The following is a 15009-nucleotide window of genomic DNA, read 5'->3' as shown; positions in this document are numbered from 1 at the left end:
TACCCAGAGCCAGAAACATTCTGTAGAGTTTATATTTTACTTTTACATTTAAATGGAACCAATTTGTTTCCTTGTAAGTGATTGTTTTTTTCTGTGCCTTGGTTCCTGGAGAATTCTTTCTTAAAGTGCCATAACAACTAGAATATGTCTCAGTATTGATTGTCCTGTATCATCTTTCCTGGAACTCTCTCATACTGTATCTGTGGATATTTTTCTGTTCTACTTATTAGGTTCTTTACTTAAGGCATGTAAATTATCTTAATGCTGGCTCAACAGTATTATGATCATCTAAAGTCCTTCCTCCATGTTCTTATTTCAGTTTTCAACCATGTCTTGTCTGTGCCTTGCCCTTCATAGTTTATTTCTTTGATCTGCTATGTGGTTCTTTGCATTCTGTTGTATATTGTTTTTCTTGTATATTGCTCTTCTCTCTCTTTCTCTCTCTCTCCCTTCCCCCCCATCTCTCGTTGTAGATAGTTATCATAGTTGCTAAACCAATTATTCTTTTTATTTCAATTATGGGAAGCGTTATCTAGACTTTCTATTTGCTCTAACATTGTGTGAGTGAATTCTTTGCACCCTTCACACCTACTACCTCATAGCTGTAGGGTTTAAGGGCCGGATATTGATTTCAATTTACTTTTTCTTCTAATATCTTACTAAATATCATGTGCTCCACTCCACCCATGCAAGGGTGTAGCCTATGTAAGAGTTAACTATTATCATTGGTCATCATTATATGCTGCAAATTTCTTATTTAATAATCACAAATTTGTTACAAAATCCTGCGAGGCAGGTATTTTCCTTACTGTACCCAAAAGCTATGAGAAAATTACAGAGTGGCAGAGTCTTTACATGCTGCCTCATCCAAGGCTTCTATTTTCAACTGAAGAGGAGAAAACTGAAGACCAAACTGTAGTTCAAAATAGGGGAGGTACATGCCTCAAGTCATTTGGTGAGTCTATGTCACAACTGGGCCTACAATTCAGCAACAGGGGTCTTCCTTTCACTGGGTGTCACACTTTGGCAGGCATCAGAATCCCCCGGAGGGCTTGCTTAAACAGAAACTGCTGGGTTCCACCCCCAGAATTTCTGGTTTAGGAAGTCTGGGATGGGTACTGAGAACTGTCATTCCTTACACGTTTTCAAACGATGCTGCTGATCTGGGGATGCTGCTTTGGCAACCACCACAATACACCACAGTTCATACATCTTTTTCCTACTCATCATACACTGCATAGGTTGTGATTCCCAAAGCACTTGTACAGAAATGGGAACCAGTGATGGAAACTAAAGAAAAATATACAGCAAGCAGCAAGAAGGTAGGATAACCAACAGTTCAGCTTTGTGTGAGACTTCCCTAGTTTTAAAACTAAATTCTGCAGCCCAGGAAGGCCCTCAGTCACAGGCAAACTTGGGTGCTTGGTGAATTTAGATGAAGGTGAAAAAAATTCAGTGCCAGTTAACTGCCAACCACAGAAGGACATACAAAGAATGTGGGAATTTCTGGTGAGTTTGTTTGAAAAGGACTCATGTCATTAATTAATTCTTATTCTAACAAATGTACATTGTGAAATGACTAGATTGGGTATTATGAAACTGTTAGGTACTGCGCTCCTGGCCCTATGGATCCCATCCCACCAAATCAAAATGTAAAAGTTACTCTGTTGTGAGTTTCGTAGACAAAGGCCCATGCTTACATTCTCGGGGACACCAGAAAGACCTATAGAAAAGAAACATCTCACATAGAAAGGTTTCAGTGCATCATGATCAGCACTCAGGTAATTCTGTTGCCGAAATCTTCCTCTGAAGGGAGTGCATTATAGAAATGTTTTGATTAAAAATTTAGGAAGGTGAGAGTGAAATAATGAATAAAGGTCCCAGGGGAGACAAAAGATAAAGGGAGTCCTTCTGTAAGGGGGAAGAATGATTTGTGTCCTTATCTCTCCAGGGTCATGAATATGTCCTTTGCTTGTTATGAATCAATGCTGACATCAGTTATAGTGTAATTTTCAAGCTTAATTTAGGCAAAACTTCAAAAAAGGTAAATATCCTGATGAAGATTAATGGTGACATATTTTAGGAGTACAAAATAGGAGAGGTAGAAGATTGCATGTTAAAATGCTGTTGCTTCTGTTCTGATTGCTAAAGACAATACTCTTTAAGACCCAAACTTAATTTCCAATCCTTTGACCTAAGAGGAAAACACATTTTGTGGAAGACCCCTAAAGATGCCTATTTATTATAGTACAAATAAAATGCAGAAACATTTTGAGAAAATATCCTGGAACACTGGGTGGGTCAATAAGATAATATATAAACTACTAACCATAAACTGAGAACTCCTTGAAAGCCTCAGGTTAAGCTCTATTCTGTCAGAACACTGACTTTTCTTTCCTTTGTGTCTCCTACCCTCACTAGTAATGCTTGTTTTCCCTCTTGTACATATCCTAGCCTGGATTCTCTCTCATCATTCTACAGTGGTTAGTGCAGTTATTGTACAGCTTCACTTTCAATGAAAGCTGGGGGAAAAGAAGCCTCATACCTCTCTTTCAATGTTTCTCTCTCTCTCTCTCTCTCTCTCTCTCTCTCCCCATATATAAAAGGAAGCCAGTAAAAATAAGAGAAGCAAGATATTATAGTTAATTGAGTCAAATTTTGGCAATTAACATGTAAAGTATTTTGAGGAGGGGGGAGAAAGAGATCACCAGAAAGGGATGAAAACAGATTGCATCCTAAATTCCATCAAAAGCCAAAATACAAGTTTGGATAGTAATATCTAGGTCTTGGGAGGCACATTGTTTATCATGATGAGTTCCCTGAACAATTTGACAGACTAACCCTCTGCACCCTCTCTTGCATTTTGTGTGTGCGTGCGTGTGTGTGTGTGTGTATTATCATATATAACCTTATAAGTCTCTAAACACTTTTTGCAGTTTTCCCTTACAGAATCACCAAACTTCTGGGTTTACTTCACAGGACCTATTGTGATTTCCTAGTGCAGCTCCTTAAGAGATGACTTGGATGGAGATACCCCTTCTAACAAGATAAAACACTGTGTTTGTATTCAGTTCCTACCTTATAACTTAGGTTGTGCTATCAAGCAATTCCTACAGTATCTGTAGTTCTAGGAGACTGTAGAAAAAAAAATACTGGGTTTCAGCTAAACTAATCCACAGGCCTACGGAAAAGACTGTCTCAAGGTATTGTCCAGCTCACTGGTTCTCAAAGTGTGTTCTGAAGATACCATGTCCTTGACACTCTTTTAGTGGTTCTGTGTGTCAAAATCTATGTTTTATAACACAGTACAATGATATTTGCCTTTTTCAATCTCATTATTGTACAGAGGACTTTTCCAGAGGCTACATGACATGTGATGATAGCATCTCTCTGATAGCTGAGGGATGTGTGCTTTTGTATTATTGAATTTTAAACATTCTCAGCCTTAATATCTAATACAATCAATATAAATAGATATAACCCACACCTAAGAATTCTTTAGGGGTTCTCAGTAACTTTTAAGATGTTAAGGTGTCCTGAGACCAAAAATTTTGCAAATTATTGCTTTATTAAGACTTTGTTATTTATAGAACATGTCTGTGTAACTGATCTAGTTGGGCCAAATTTTTACCTAGTGATTATTACTGTTTCCCCATCAATGTGGAGATTATATTTCTGAAGTTTATTCACCAAAATTATATCAAAAGTTCTAAAAATCAAATGAGCACATGTTATAACTTGGGGAAGAGAGCTACCACTCTAGACGGCTGACATAAGATAACTCAGAGGCCTTTCTCTAACAGGTTTCTCTATTAGAGACATGGGTGGCTTCTTTTTCGTGTGGTGAGGTAAGGAGACAATTTGAAGTAGGTTTTGACATGATGTTATTTTGCTGATACAAAATTTTGGTAGCAGGGTGTCAGGTGTGTTCATAATCCCAATGCTGTCAATTTTAAGCCTGAAGCCCCAAGAGACGAGCTGTATTTAGTATGTCATCCCTTGTTAAATAGCAGCCACAGAGTGACGATAGCCAGTGAAGGATTCCCTGCCATGTAGGACACACCAGTTATCTATAAATAGGACCTGTGAATGGGCAAAAAGAGAGATAAACACCATCAGAACAAGGGCAGACCAAAGGAACCCCAAGTCAGAAGAGATTATTTGAAAGTAAAGCTTTATGTTGTTCTCTGGTTACATTCCATGAGGTAGTTTTCTTTTGAGATTAGCCAAACGATTGGAAACTGTGATGTGCATAGCCCTGTGGTGGGCTAAGTGAAAGTTACAAAGGTCACAGTAGGTAATAGGCCCTACACTTGAGGAGTTTATGCTTCTTGAGTAATTGTTCTCTTATCAAAACAAATCGGATAATTGGTTTCTTTTTCTTTTCTTTCTCTTTAATTCTTATTACATACTTTCTCAAAAAGTAAAACTATTCACTATGTTTTATGCTAAGCTGAAGATATTCTTCATCCAGAGGAAATATCAAGAGCAAAAAAAGAGAAAGGAATCATAAAGCTGGAAGAACCCTTAGGGACTATCTATTTCAACCCCCTCCTCATACAAATAGTCACTGAGTGATGCCTAGATATGGGGTGGGTCCTGCTTCCAGGTCCTTCAATGTAGCAAGACCAGAGCCAATACCCACGACTCTTTTTTTCCTTTGCAAGATTGCAACTCATATTAAACAAGTACCCATTCGTCACTGCTTCAGTATAACAAGCTTAGTTGACATCCTTAGAGTTTGGCACCCACCCTGCCAGGCTTTAGTTTGACCCAAAACTCATTCTCAGGTCTCCTCAGCTCTATTGTTAGAGTCCGATGTGCTGTATACCAACGATGGACAACATCATAAGGTACAGTATTGATGACAGACCGATCATAAGTGTTGTACCTAAGATGAAATTATGAGAAAGAAAGATCTCTTCATACACATGTTAAAGAAAGATATCTGTTGTTTATTGAGCAATTTTACATAAGGCTTTCCCTATATTCATTACTTGTCCCAAAGATGAGGTGACAAGTCAGAGTTCTCTCGGAACTATAGGATTGTAGAGAGGAGCTCCACTGCCTGTTGACTATATTTTGTTTTTCTTTGGAGAAAATGGGTGTAGGAGATGGAAGTGTGTTCTAGCTGGTTTCTCTAATCTTAGTATATCATGTTTTATCTAAAGCACATTCCCTTTCAAATTCCACAGAAGCATTAGGGAAAGATCCAAGATTTCTTCTCACCAAGCTGAGATGCACAAGAGAGGTTATACCAACAAAGCTTTCATTTTAGCAGGATTATTTATTACTTCTCTGTTGTTTCCCCTTGTGGGAGAAATCCCAGCTATAGTCAAGTGCACATATTACCCAGGGATCTTCACTCATTCCTCATTCATTCAACCCTAACATTTACTATATTTTGCCATGTATAATGCGTACTTTTTTGCCCAAATTTGTGAGGGCAAATAAGAATGTGCATTATATGTGGGTAGTACTAATCCCATATCTATATAAATATTTTTAATTCTTTTGTTTATGCTTATGAGTTAAAAGTGTAACTCTAGAAATCAATAACGATATCCGTATGCAAGATAATACCCTGGATTACGATCATCAGTTTTGTTGAACTTACAACATACTTGCAATGATGAAGAGTTCTTGGCCTTCTATGATGCGTAACTATCGTAAATTTGTTACTGGTACATAAAATTTCTTGTACCATAATATGTTAAAAAGTAAATGCTGAAATTCCTTTATAATAAAAACACAAGTACCTAAATGTAAACAAATAATAATTTTAATTAAAAAATTTAAGAAAAAGATTTTCTTTCCCTGAAAGTTTGGGCCAAAAATGTGGGTGTGCATTAAACACAGGAGTATATTATACAAGGCAAAATACGGTACATGAACACCTGCTATGTATTAGGTGGTGCATCAGGCATTAAAGATACAGTGATGAATATAGCAGACATGATCCAAGCCTTTGGGGAGTTTACTAGGTCCTTTCTCTATTGAGAAAGATAGATGATGAACAATTAATAAATACATAACTAGTTATAGATGCCATGATGAAAAATAGTGTTATGTAATAAAAAGTGACTGGAAAGTCTATTTCAGATGGAATGTTGGACTTTTTTGAAGAAGTACATTTGAGCTTGTACCTGTAAGACAAGAAACCAGCAATGTGACAAGCTGAGGGAAGAGTGTTCCAGGCAGAGGGAACAGGAAGTACAAAGTCTTGGGGTAAAAAGAAATTTTATTATGTTTGCAGATCAGCAAGTTGGTGTTGCGCCTGGAGCTGAGTAAGCAAGAGGAATAATGGTAAGAAATGATGTGGAGAAGGTAGCCATGGGTCAGATCACGTATAGCCTTGTATGCCATCGTAAGGACTTTGGATTTTATTCCAAGTTCTATGGAAAGCCACTGAGAAACCTTTGTTAAGATATTGGACTTTTTTTTTTTTTAACCTAAGGCAAATTAACTTTTTACTGAAGTATAGTACACAAATCATAAGCTTGATAAATTTTTCATGATGTGAACATATCACTAGCATCCATGTCAATAATAGATCATACCCAAAGCCCAGAATACTCTCTTGTCCTCTTTCCCATCTTGTCCCCCGAAACCAAGAATAACCACCATCATGACTTCTGTCGCCAAAGATTAGTTTTGCTTCTTTATAAAACTTTGCAAACATGAAATACTACAGTAAGTACTCTTTTGTATCTGACTTCTTTTATTCAAAACTATACTTACGAGATTCACCATTGTTGTTCTGTGTAGCATTAGTTCACTTATCCTTAGTGCTGTATAGAATGTTATTGTGCGACTATACCACAATTTATCCATCTATTCTATTGTTGATGGGCATTTAAGTAGTTTCCAGTTTGGGGCTATTACAAACAGTGCTGGAGGTTTTAGTCCATGATGGCAACACAGGAGGCTCCTGAACTCACCTCCTCCTATGGACACACCAAATCTACAGCTACACATGGAACAATTCCCTCTGAAAAAATCCAGAAACTAGCTGAGTGACTCCTAGACTTTGGGCAAATGAGGAAAAAAAGCCACATCAAAATGAGGAGGAAAAGCTGAGACATATCAGCACCTAAACTTGTCATAAACCCCACCCCTGATGCAGTGACATACAATCAGGAGGGAGGTCAAGTCCCAGTTTCTCCCTGAGGAGTGAAGGGTTTCGACCCAACATATAGTGCCCCAAGTTTGAAGACTTCCACTTGAGGGATGGCCCCCAAAACACCCAGCTTTGAAAGCCAATCGGACTTGCATCCATGAGGCCCACCAGACTATAGCAAACAAATACCAGTTCTTAATGGGCTTGCGAGCACTCCCCATGGCTATTGTAGGCTGAGCACAGAGACAACAGACAAAAACACCCATATCCCAGTCTTTCCCTAAAAGAGGCCTATTTGCCTACTATAAAAGCCACCGCCTGAGGGTCAGGCTTCTAATTTAGCACACATCTAGGACAGACTGTGATCTTCCCTGGATAAGGGGAAGGCCAGCAGGCATCATCTCCACATTCTCCTTCTGCTCCACTTCAGGTCACCAGTGTCTTCCCTGGAATAAGCTTGTACACGTGTCTGGCACCCCAGCTTTTTGTGGCTGCTGCCCAGGGGACACAGCCTTTGATTTCCTGACTCTCATAGCCAGTAGAGCTTGAATTACAGATTCTGTAGGACTGTAGCAAAGAAAGAAACACTTCTTAACTGCCCCTTCCAGGGCTCAGTGCAGAGGGCGCAGACAGAAACATCCACCTCCAGTTTTACCTGAAAGACGTCTACTTGCATACTTTAAAAGCTGATGTCTAAGGGTATAGCTTCCAATCAGCCTGTATCAAGGTATTGACTGGTATTCTCCCCTTTGGGACACTGACAGGTCTTAGAACATCCTCAAACTATGGGGAGCTGCTAAAAACAAAGAAGGTGACTTGGACAATCACAAAGCTTTGAGAGACAACCAAAAGCTAGGGCTTAGCTGAACAATAAAGTTCATCTCCTATAAAAACCACTCTGTCAAGACTGGGAGAGTTGGCTGTTTCATCTAATGTGCAGAAACCAACACAGAGAGTCAAAGAAAATGAAGAAACAAAGGAATATGTTTTTAAACAAGAGAACAAGATAAAATTCCAGAAACAGGCCTTAATGAAAGGAGATAAATGATTTATATAAAGAGTTCAAAGTAATAGTCCAAAGGTGCTCGCCAAGATCAGGAGAACAATGCATAACACCCTGAGCATTTCAACAAAGAGATAGAACATATAAAAAAAGTAACAAACAAATATTAGAGCTTAAGAATATAATAACTGAACTGAAAAAGTCAATTAAGGGATTCAACAGCAGACTAAATAAGGTAGAAATTTTTATTCAGGTCAAAGACAGGGCAGTGAAATTCATCTAACCAGAAGAGCAATAAGAAAAAAGAATAAAGATAGCTTAAGGGAATTATGGGACTCTATCAAACAAACCAGTACTTACATTATAGGGGTCCCAGAAGGAGAAGAGAGAAAGAAAGGGGCGTAAAGCTTATTCAAAGAAAAAATGGCTGAAAACTCCCCTAACCGAGAGAAAGAGACATACAGATCCAGAAATTGCAGAGTACCAGGAAGATGAATCCAAAGAGACTTACAGCAAGACACTATATACATAAATCCTCACCTAACATCATCAACAGGTTCCTGGAACTGCAGTGCAACAACATATAACAAAGCCAATTTTATGATAGGCTAATTGATAAACAAGAGTAACGTTCTTACAGCATCTCGTCGATGTTATAATAAAACAATGTTGAATGGAATGACATTATTCAAGCACCCGCTATAATTAAATTGTCAAAAGTTAAAGACACGGAGAGATTTCAAAAGCAGTAAAACTAAAACAACTTGTTATGTATAAGGGAACCCCCATAACACTAACAGAAGATTTTTCAGCCCAAACTGAAGGCCAAAAAGGAGTGGCATGATATATTCAAAGTGCTGAAAGGCAAAACTTCCAACCATGAATACTCTCCCTGGCAAAGCTGGAATTCAGAATTGAAGTACAGTTTTCCAGACAAGCAAAAGCTAAAGTGCATCACCACTAGACCAGTCTTAAAATGAATGTTAAAGGGATTTATATAAGCTGAAAAGAAAAGGCACTAATTAGGAGCAACAAAACATATAAAAGTATAAATCTTGCAGGTAAAGGTAAATATATAGTTAAATTCAGAACTCTAATGTTGTAACGGTGGTGGGTAATCCCTTATAAATCTAGTATGTAGGTTAAAAGACAAAAATAGTAAAAACAATTATAACTACAATAATTTGTTAATGAATACATAAGGTAAAAAGATAAAAACTGTGACATCAAAAACATAAAACACATATAGAAGTGATTAAAAATACAGAGTTTTAGGGCCGGCCCGGTGGCTCAGGTGGTTAGAGCTCCATGCTCCTAACTCCGAAGGCTGCCGGTTCGATTCCCACATGGGCCATGTGGGCTCTCAACCACAAGGTTGCCAGTTCGATTCCTCGAGTCCCGCAAGGGATGGTGGGCAGCGCCCCCTGCAACTAAGATTGAACACGGCACCTTGAGCTGAGCTGCCGCTGAGCTGCTGCTGAGCTCCCAGATGGCTCAGTTGGTTGGAATGCGTCCTCTCAACCACAAGGTTGACGGTTTGACTCCCGCAGGGGATGGTGTGCTGCGCCCCCTGAAACTAGCAACGGAAACTGGACCTGGAGCTGGGATGCACCCTCCACAGCTAAGACTGAAAGGACAACAGCTTGACTTGGAAAAAAAGTCCTGGAAGTACACACTGTTCCCCAATAAAGTCCTGTTCCCCTTCCCCAATTAAAAAAAAAAAATCTTTAAAAAAAAAAAATACAGAGCTTTAGTATGTGTTCAAGCTTAAGTTGTTAGCTTCAAATAGATGTTATAAATATAAGGTACTTAAACCTCATGGTAACCACAAAACAAAAGCCTATAACAGATATAAAAAAAAAATAAAGAGAAAGGAATCTAAGCACACAACTACAGAAAATCATCAAATCACAAAGGAAGAGAAAAAGAGAAGCAAGGAACAAAGGAATTACAAAACAGCCAGAAAACAATGAACATAATGTCAATAGTAAGTCCCTACCTACCAATTATTACATAATGGACTAAATTCTCCAATCAAAGAGGAGCTGAATGCCTTTTTAAAAAATGAGGCCTAGCTATATGCTGTCTACAAGACACTCACTTCAGCTTTAAGGACATACACAGACTGAAGTGAAGGGATAGAAAAAGACATTCCATGCAAATAGAAACTAAAAGAAAGCAGAAGTAGCTATACTTATATCAGAAAAAAAATAGATTTTAATCCAAAGACTGTAATAGGAGATAAAAAGGTCATTACATAATGATAAAGGGGTAAATCCAACAAGAGGGTAAATAAAATAGCATGCAAACAATAAACATGAGAATATTAACATAAAATAAACTTGAAAGTCAACTTAAAGAGGTACATGTCATCGTGACGAAAGGTCAGTTTATGAGGAAGACATAAAAATCACAAATGGGTATGTGTTTAATAACAGATATTAAAAAATACATGAAACAAGAACTGGTGGAATTAAAGGTAGAAATAAATAAAATCACGATATTATTTGTTCTCTCAACTTGACAGAACAATTAGACAAACAAATCAGAAAGGACACACTATCAAACACCTTGACCTAATAGATATTTATAAAATAGTTCACCCAAGAAATGCAGAACACATGCACATGCTCTTTGAGTGCACATGGTATGTTCACCAACCTAGACCATTTACTGGGCCAAAAACTAAGTCAATAAAAATGAAAAACTTCAAATCTATAATATGTTTTCTGATGACAACAGACTCCAATTAGAAACCGACAAGATACCTAGAAAAAACCTCAAGTATTGGGAAATTAAAGAATATTCTTCTAATTAATACATGGTTTAAAAAAAAGCATAAGGGAAACTAGAAAATATTTTGTACTTAATGACCATGAAATTAAAACATATAAATATTTGTGGGATACAGCAAAAAAAGGGCTTACAGGCAAAAATATAGCATTAAATGATTATGTTAGAAAAGACTAAATGTATAAAATCAATGACCTAAGGTGCTACCTCAGAGAACTAGAAAAACGAGAATAAATTAAAGCAAAAGTATGTAAAAATAAGGCAATAATGAAGATAACCAATAATGAAGATAACCAATAAAACAAAAACAAGTAATGGAGAGAATTAACAAAGCAGTAAGGTGGATCTTTGAAATGAATAACAAAATTGATAAAATCTTAGCTAGACTAAACAAGAAAAAAAGAGCACAAATTACCAATAGCAAGAATCTGATATCACTATAGAGACTGTAGGCCTTATGAAAATAATAAGAGAATATTACGAATGACTTTATGATTACAAATCTGACAACTTAGATAAAATGTATAAATTTCTAAAAAGAACCACTAAAGAAGAAACAGAAAATCATATTAGCTCTATATCTATGGAAAAAATTAAATTTAACATCTGAAACCCTCCCATAAAATAAACTCCATCTCCAGACAGTTTCCCTGGTAAATTCTAGCAAATATTTAAGATGGAAATAGCACTAATATTCCACAAACTCTTTGGTAAACCAGAGTTTTACAAAGTCAGTATAATACCAACATGTGACAAAATCATTACAAAGGAAGGAAGGAAGGAAGGAAGAAAGAAAGGAGAAAATTGAGGACCAATATGCCTCTTGACCCCAGATGCAAAATTTCCCAACATGATATTATTAAACTGAAAGTAGTTATGTATATGTGTCAGTTACCAATTTACTGCTTCTCAGTTCCAAGTGTATCCTTACATCCACGTTCTCTATATAAGAAGTCCTGTAAGCATTTCTCCTTTACAGCAAGGACAATATTAAACTTTCTCAGTAGAGGGCGCAGGAGGGACGCTCCAGGAGAAAGAGGTTCTCTTGCTATTTCTGTCCCCGGCCAGGGCTCCACTGTTTAGGTGTGAGGACATCGCCAGCCCGTGGTGTCCAGCCTCGGTCCCTACATGACCTTGCAGCCTGAGCCTGGTGATGACCTTTCCACAACCCTCTCAACGCGGTGAACCAGAGCCCCTGCAAGACCTAGATGCAGCTGTTTGTCTGGACTCCCTGGGCAAGCCCCCTGCATGAACTACCTGCAGCCTCCTGTGTTCCACAGGGTCATACTGCAAGCTGAAGGTCATCCCAACCTTCACTCCCATGTCGTGAAATCTATGTGCTCTGAAGTCCTTCTGCTTTCACTGACCCAGGCTTCCTTTGCACACTCACACCAGCAGTTGGTGATCACTTGCTCTCTTGCCTGCACTCTGGGAGCGTGGCCTATTATTGTTTGCTCAACAATACTAGACCAGCTCCTGCCTGGCCACACCAGCAACCTTCTCTGATAGAATATGATTATCTCCATAGAAAATCCCAAGAAATGTAAAAATACTTAGGAATAAAATTAACAAAAGATATATAAGATCAGGTTAAGTTTTGATAGTATTGTAAGGTAACAATAACAATAATAATAATGATGTTATTTTCCAAGAGCTGTGGGCCAAATCCAGCTCACTGCCTGTTTTTGTAAATAATGTTTTCCTGGAACAGAGTCACACACATTCATTTATGTATCATCTCTGGCTGTTGTCGTGCTTCCACAACAGCACTAAGCAGTTGCCATAGAGACTATCTGGCCCTTTACAGAAGTTTGTGGACCCCTGATCTAGAATATCCAAAATAATCTTGAAAAAGGACAAAGTTGGCAAACATATTACTTGATTTCAAGAATTACTGTAAACCTGCAGTAGCCAAGACAGTGTGGAACTGTCATAAGAATCTACAAATAGGGCCGGCCCGGTGGCTCAGGCGGTTGGAGCTCCATGCTCCTAACTGTGAAGGCTGCCGGTTCGATTCCCACATGGGCCAGTGGGCTCTCAACCACAAGGTTGCCAGTTCAATTCCTCGAGTCCCGCAAGGGATGGTGGGCTCCGCCCCCTGCAACTAAGATTGAACACAGCACCTTGAGCTGAGCTGCCTCCCAGATGTGGGCTCTCAACCACAAGGTTGCCAGTTCGATTCCTCGACTACCACAAGGGATGGTGGGCTCCGCCCCCTGCAACTAAGATTGAACAAGGCACCTTGAGCTGAGCTCCCGGATGGCTCAGTTGGTTGGAGAGCGTCCTCTCAACCACAAGGTTGCCGGTTCAACGCCCACAAGGGATGGTGGGCTGCGCCCCCTGCAACAAGAAAACGGCAACTGGACCTGGAGCTGAGCTGCGCCCAACACAACTAAGACTGAAAGGACAACAACTTGAAGCTGAACGGCACCCTCCACAACTAAGATTGAAAGGACAACAACTTGACTTGGAAAAACAGGCCTGGAAGTACACACTGTTCCCCCAATAAAGTCCTGTTCCCCTTCCCCAATAAAATCTTTTAAAAAAAAAAAGAATCTACAAATAGATCAATGGAATCAAACAGAGAGCCCAGAACCAAATGCACATCTATATGGTTATTTGATTTTTGACAGAGTTGTAAAGGCAATCCAATGGGGGAAAAAGGGGTCTTTTCAACAAATGATACTATAGCACCTGGATATCCATATGTAAAAAATATCAACTTCTGGCCCTACCTCACGACACAGAAGAAAATAATTTGAGACAGATCACAGACTTAAATGGTAAAGATAAAACCATAACACCTTTTGAAAATGTAGGAGAATATCATCATGTCATGGGGGTTGTCACAGATTTCTTATACATGTCACATAAACAATGATCATTGAAAGAAATTTGATCAATTACAATCCATTAAAATTAAAATTTTCTGCTCATCAAAAGACACTGTTAAACAACTAAATAGGTAAGCCACAGACTGGAAGATAATATTCCTAAAATATACATCCAGTAAGAACTGGTGACCAGGGTATATAAAGAACTCCTACAACTCAATAAAAATGACAAGCCAATGAAAAAAAGGCAAAAGATTTAATCATATGCTTCACAAGATATAAATGGCCAATAAACACGTGGAAAGATGCTCAATGTCACTAGTCCTCAAGCAATGTAAATTAAAATCCCAAGGAGATACCCACCATAATGGCTGAAATTAACAAGACAGACAACATCAAATGTTGGCCAGGATGTGGGGCAGCTGCAACTCATACACTGCTGATGACTGTAAAATGGAACAACTACTTTAGTAAAAGTTCCGGCAGTTACTTATGAAATTAAACACTCACCTACTCTATGAGCCAGCAGTTTCACTCTTAGGATTTACCTGAGTGAAATGAAAACATATTATCTACAAAAATACTTTCACATGAATGTTCATGGCAGCTTTATTCATAATAACCCCAAACTGGAAAGAGCCTGGTTGTTTATTCACAAAAGAACGAATTCTATGGTATGAATTTCTAGAACAGGCAAAACTAATTTATGGTGGTAAAAAATCAAGACAGTTGCTTCCTCTGGGGTGTGTGAGCAGGACTGGACTAGGAAGGCATATGAGGGTACTTTCTGCAATGATGGTAATATTCCACCTCGTTAGGGGTCTGGGTTACATACGTGTATGCATAAATTTAATAATATACTCAGCAAGTGTATATTTAATGTTTTAACATCATTGTACAAGTGTTGAAGTATTTTAGAGGGGCATGTACTCATACCTGAATTATACTTTAAAATGAACCAAAAAGAAGATTAATTAATAGATGGATACAGGGAGCGAGAGAGATGAATAGATAGGAAATAAAGCAAGTATAGTGGTATCTTAATGGTAGAATTTAGACGGTGATCTATGGGTTTTCATTGTAAATGCTTTCAACTTTTCTATATGTTTAAAAATGTTCATAATAAAATGTTGGAAAAAATATCAAGCACCTTCATTGTTCTAGGCAGAGGATACAAGAGATGACTGAGGGAGAGTTTTCCAGGGGAGCTTATCCAAGGGAAGTGAATTAGTATTTATGTAGTTCCTACTACAATCCTG

General features: G+C 38.2%; 1 protein-coding gene across 1 annotated transcript in view; it reads right to left on the bottom strand.

Moving 5' to 3' along the window:
• Window positions 1-3652: 3652 nt before the first annotated feature.
• Window positions 3653-15009, bottom strand: part of TMLHE (trimethyllysine hydroxylase, epsilon) — a 61692-nt gene continuing 50335 nt past the window's right edge. Inside the window, 3 exon segments of the mRNA XM_033120431.1 lie at window positions 3653-4023; window positions 4026-4083; window positions 4753-4891. Of these exon segments, the coding sequence (XP_032976322.1) occupies window positions 3953-4023; window positions 4026-4083; window positions 4753-4891 (268 nt within the window). The 3' untranslated portion in view covers window positions 3653-3952.

Source organism: Rhinolophus ferrumequinum, chromosome X, assembly GCF_004115265.2.
Source record: "Rhinolophus ferrumequinum isolate MPI-CBG mRhiFer1 chromosome X, mRhiFer1_v1.p, whole genome shotgun sequence".
Lineage (NCBI taxonomy): Eukaryota > Metazoa > Chordata > Mammalia > Chiroptera > Rhinolophidae > Rhinolophus > Rhinolophus ferrumequinum.
This window is presented reverse-complemented; position numbering and strand designations above follow the sequence as displayed.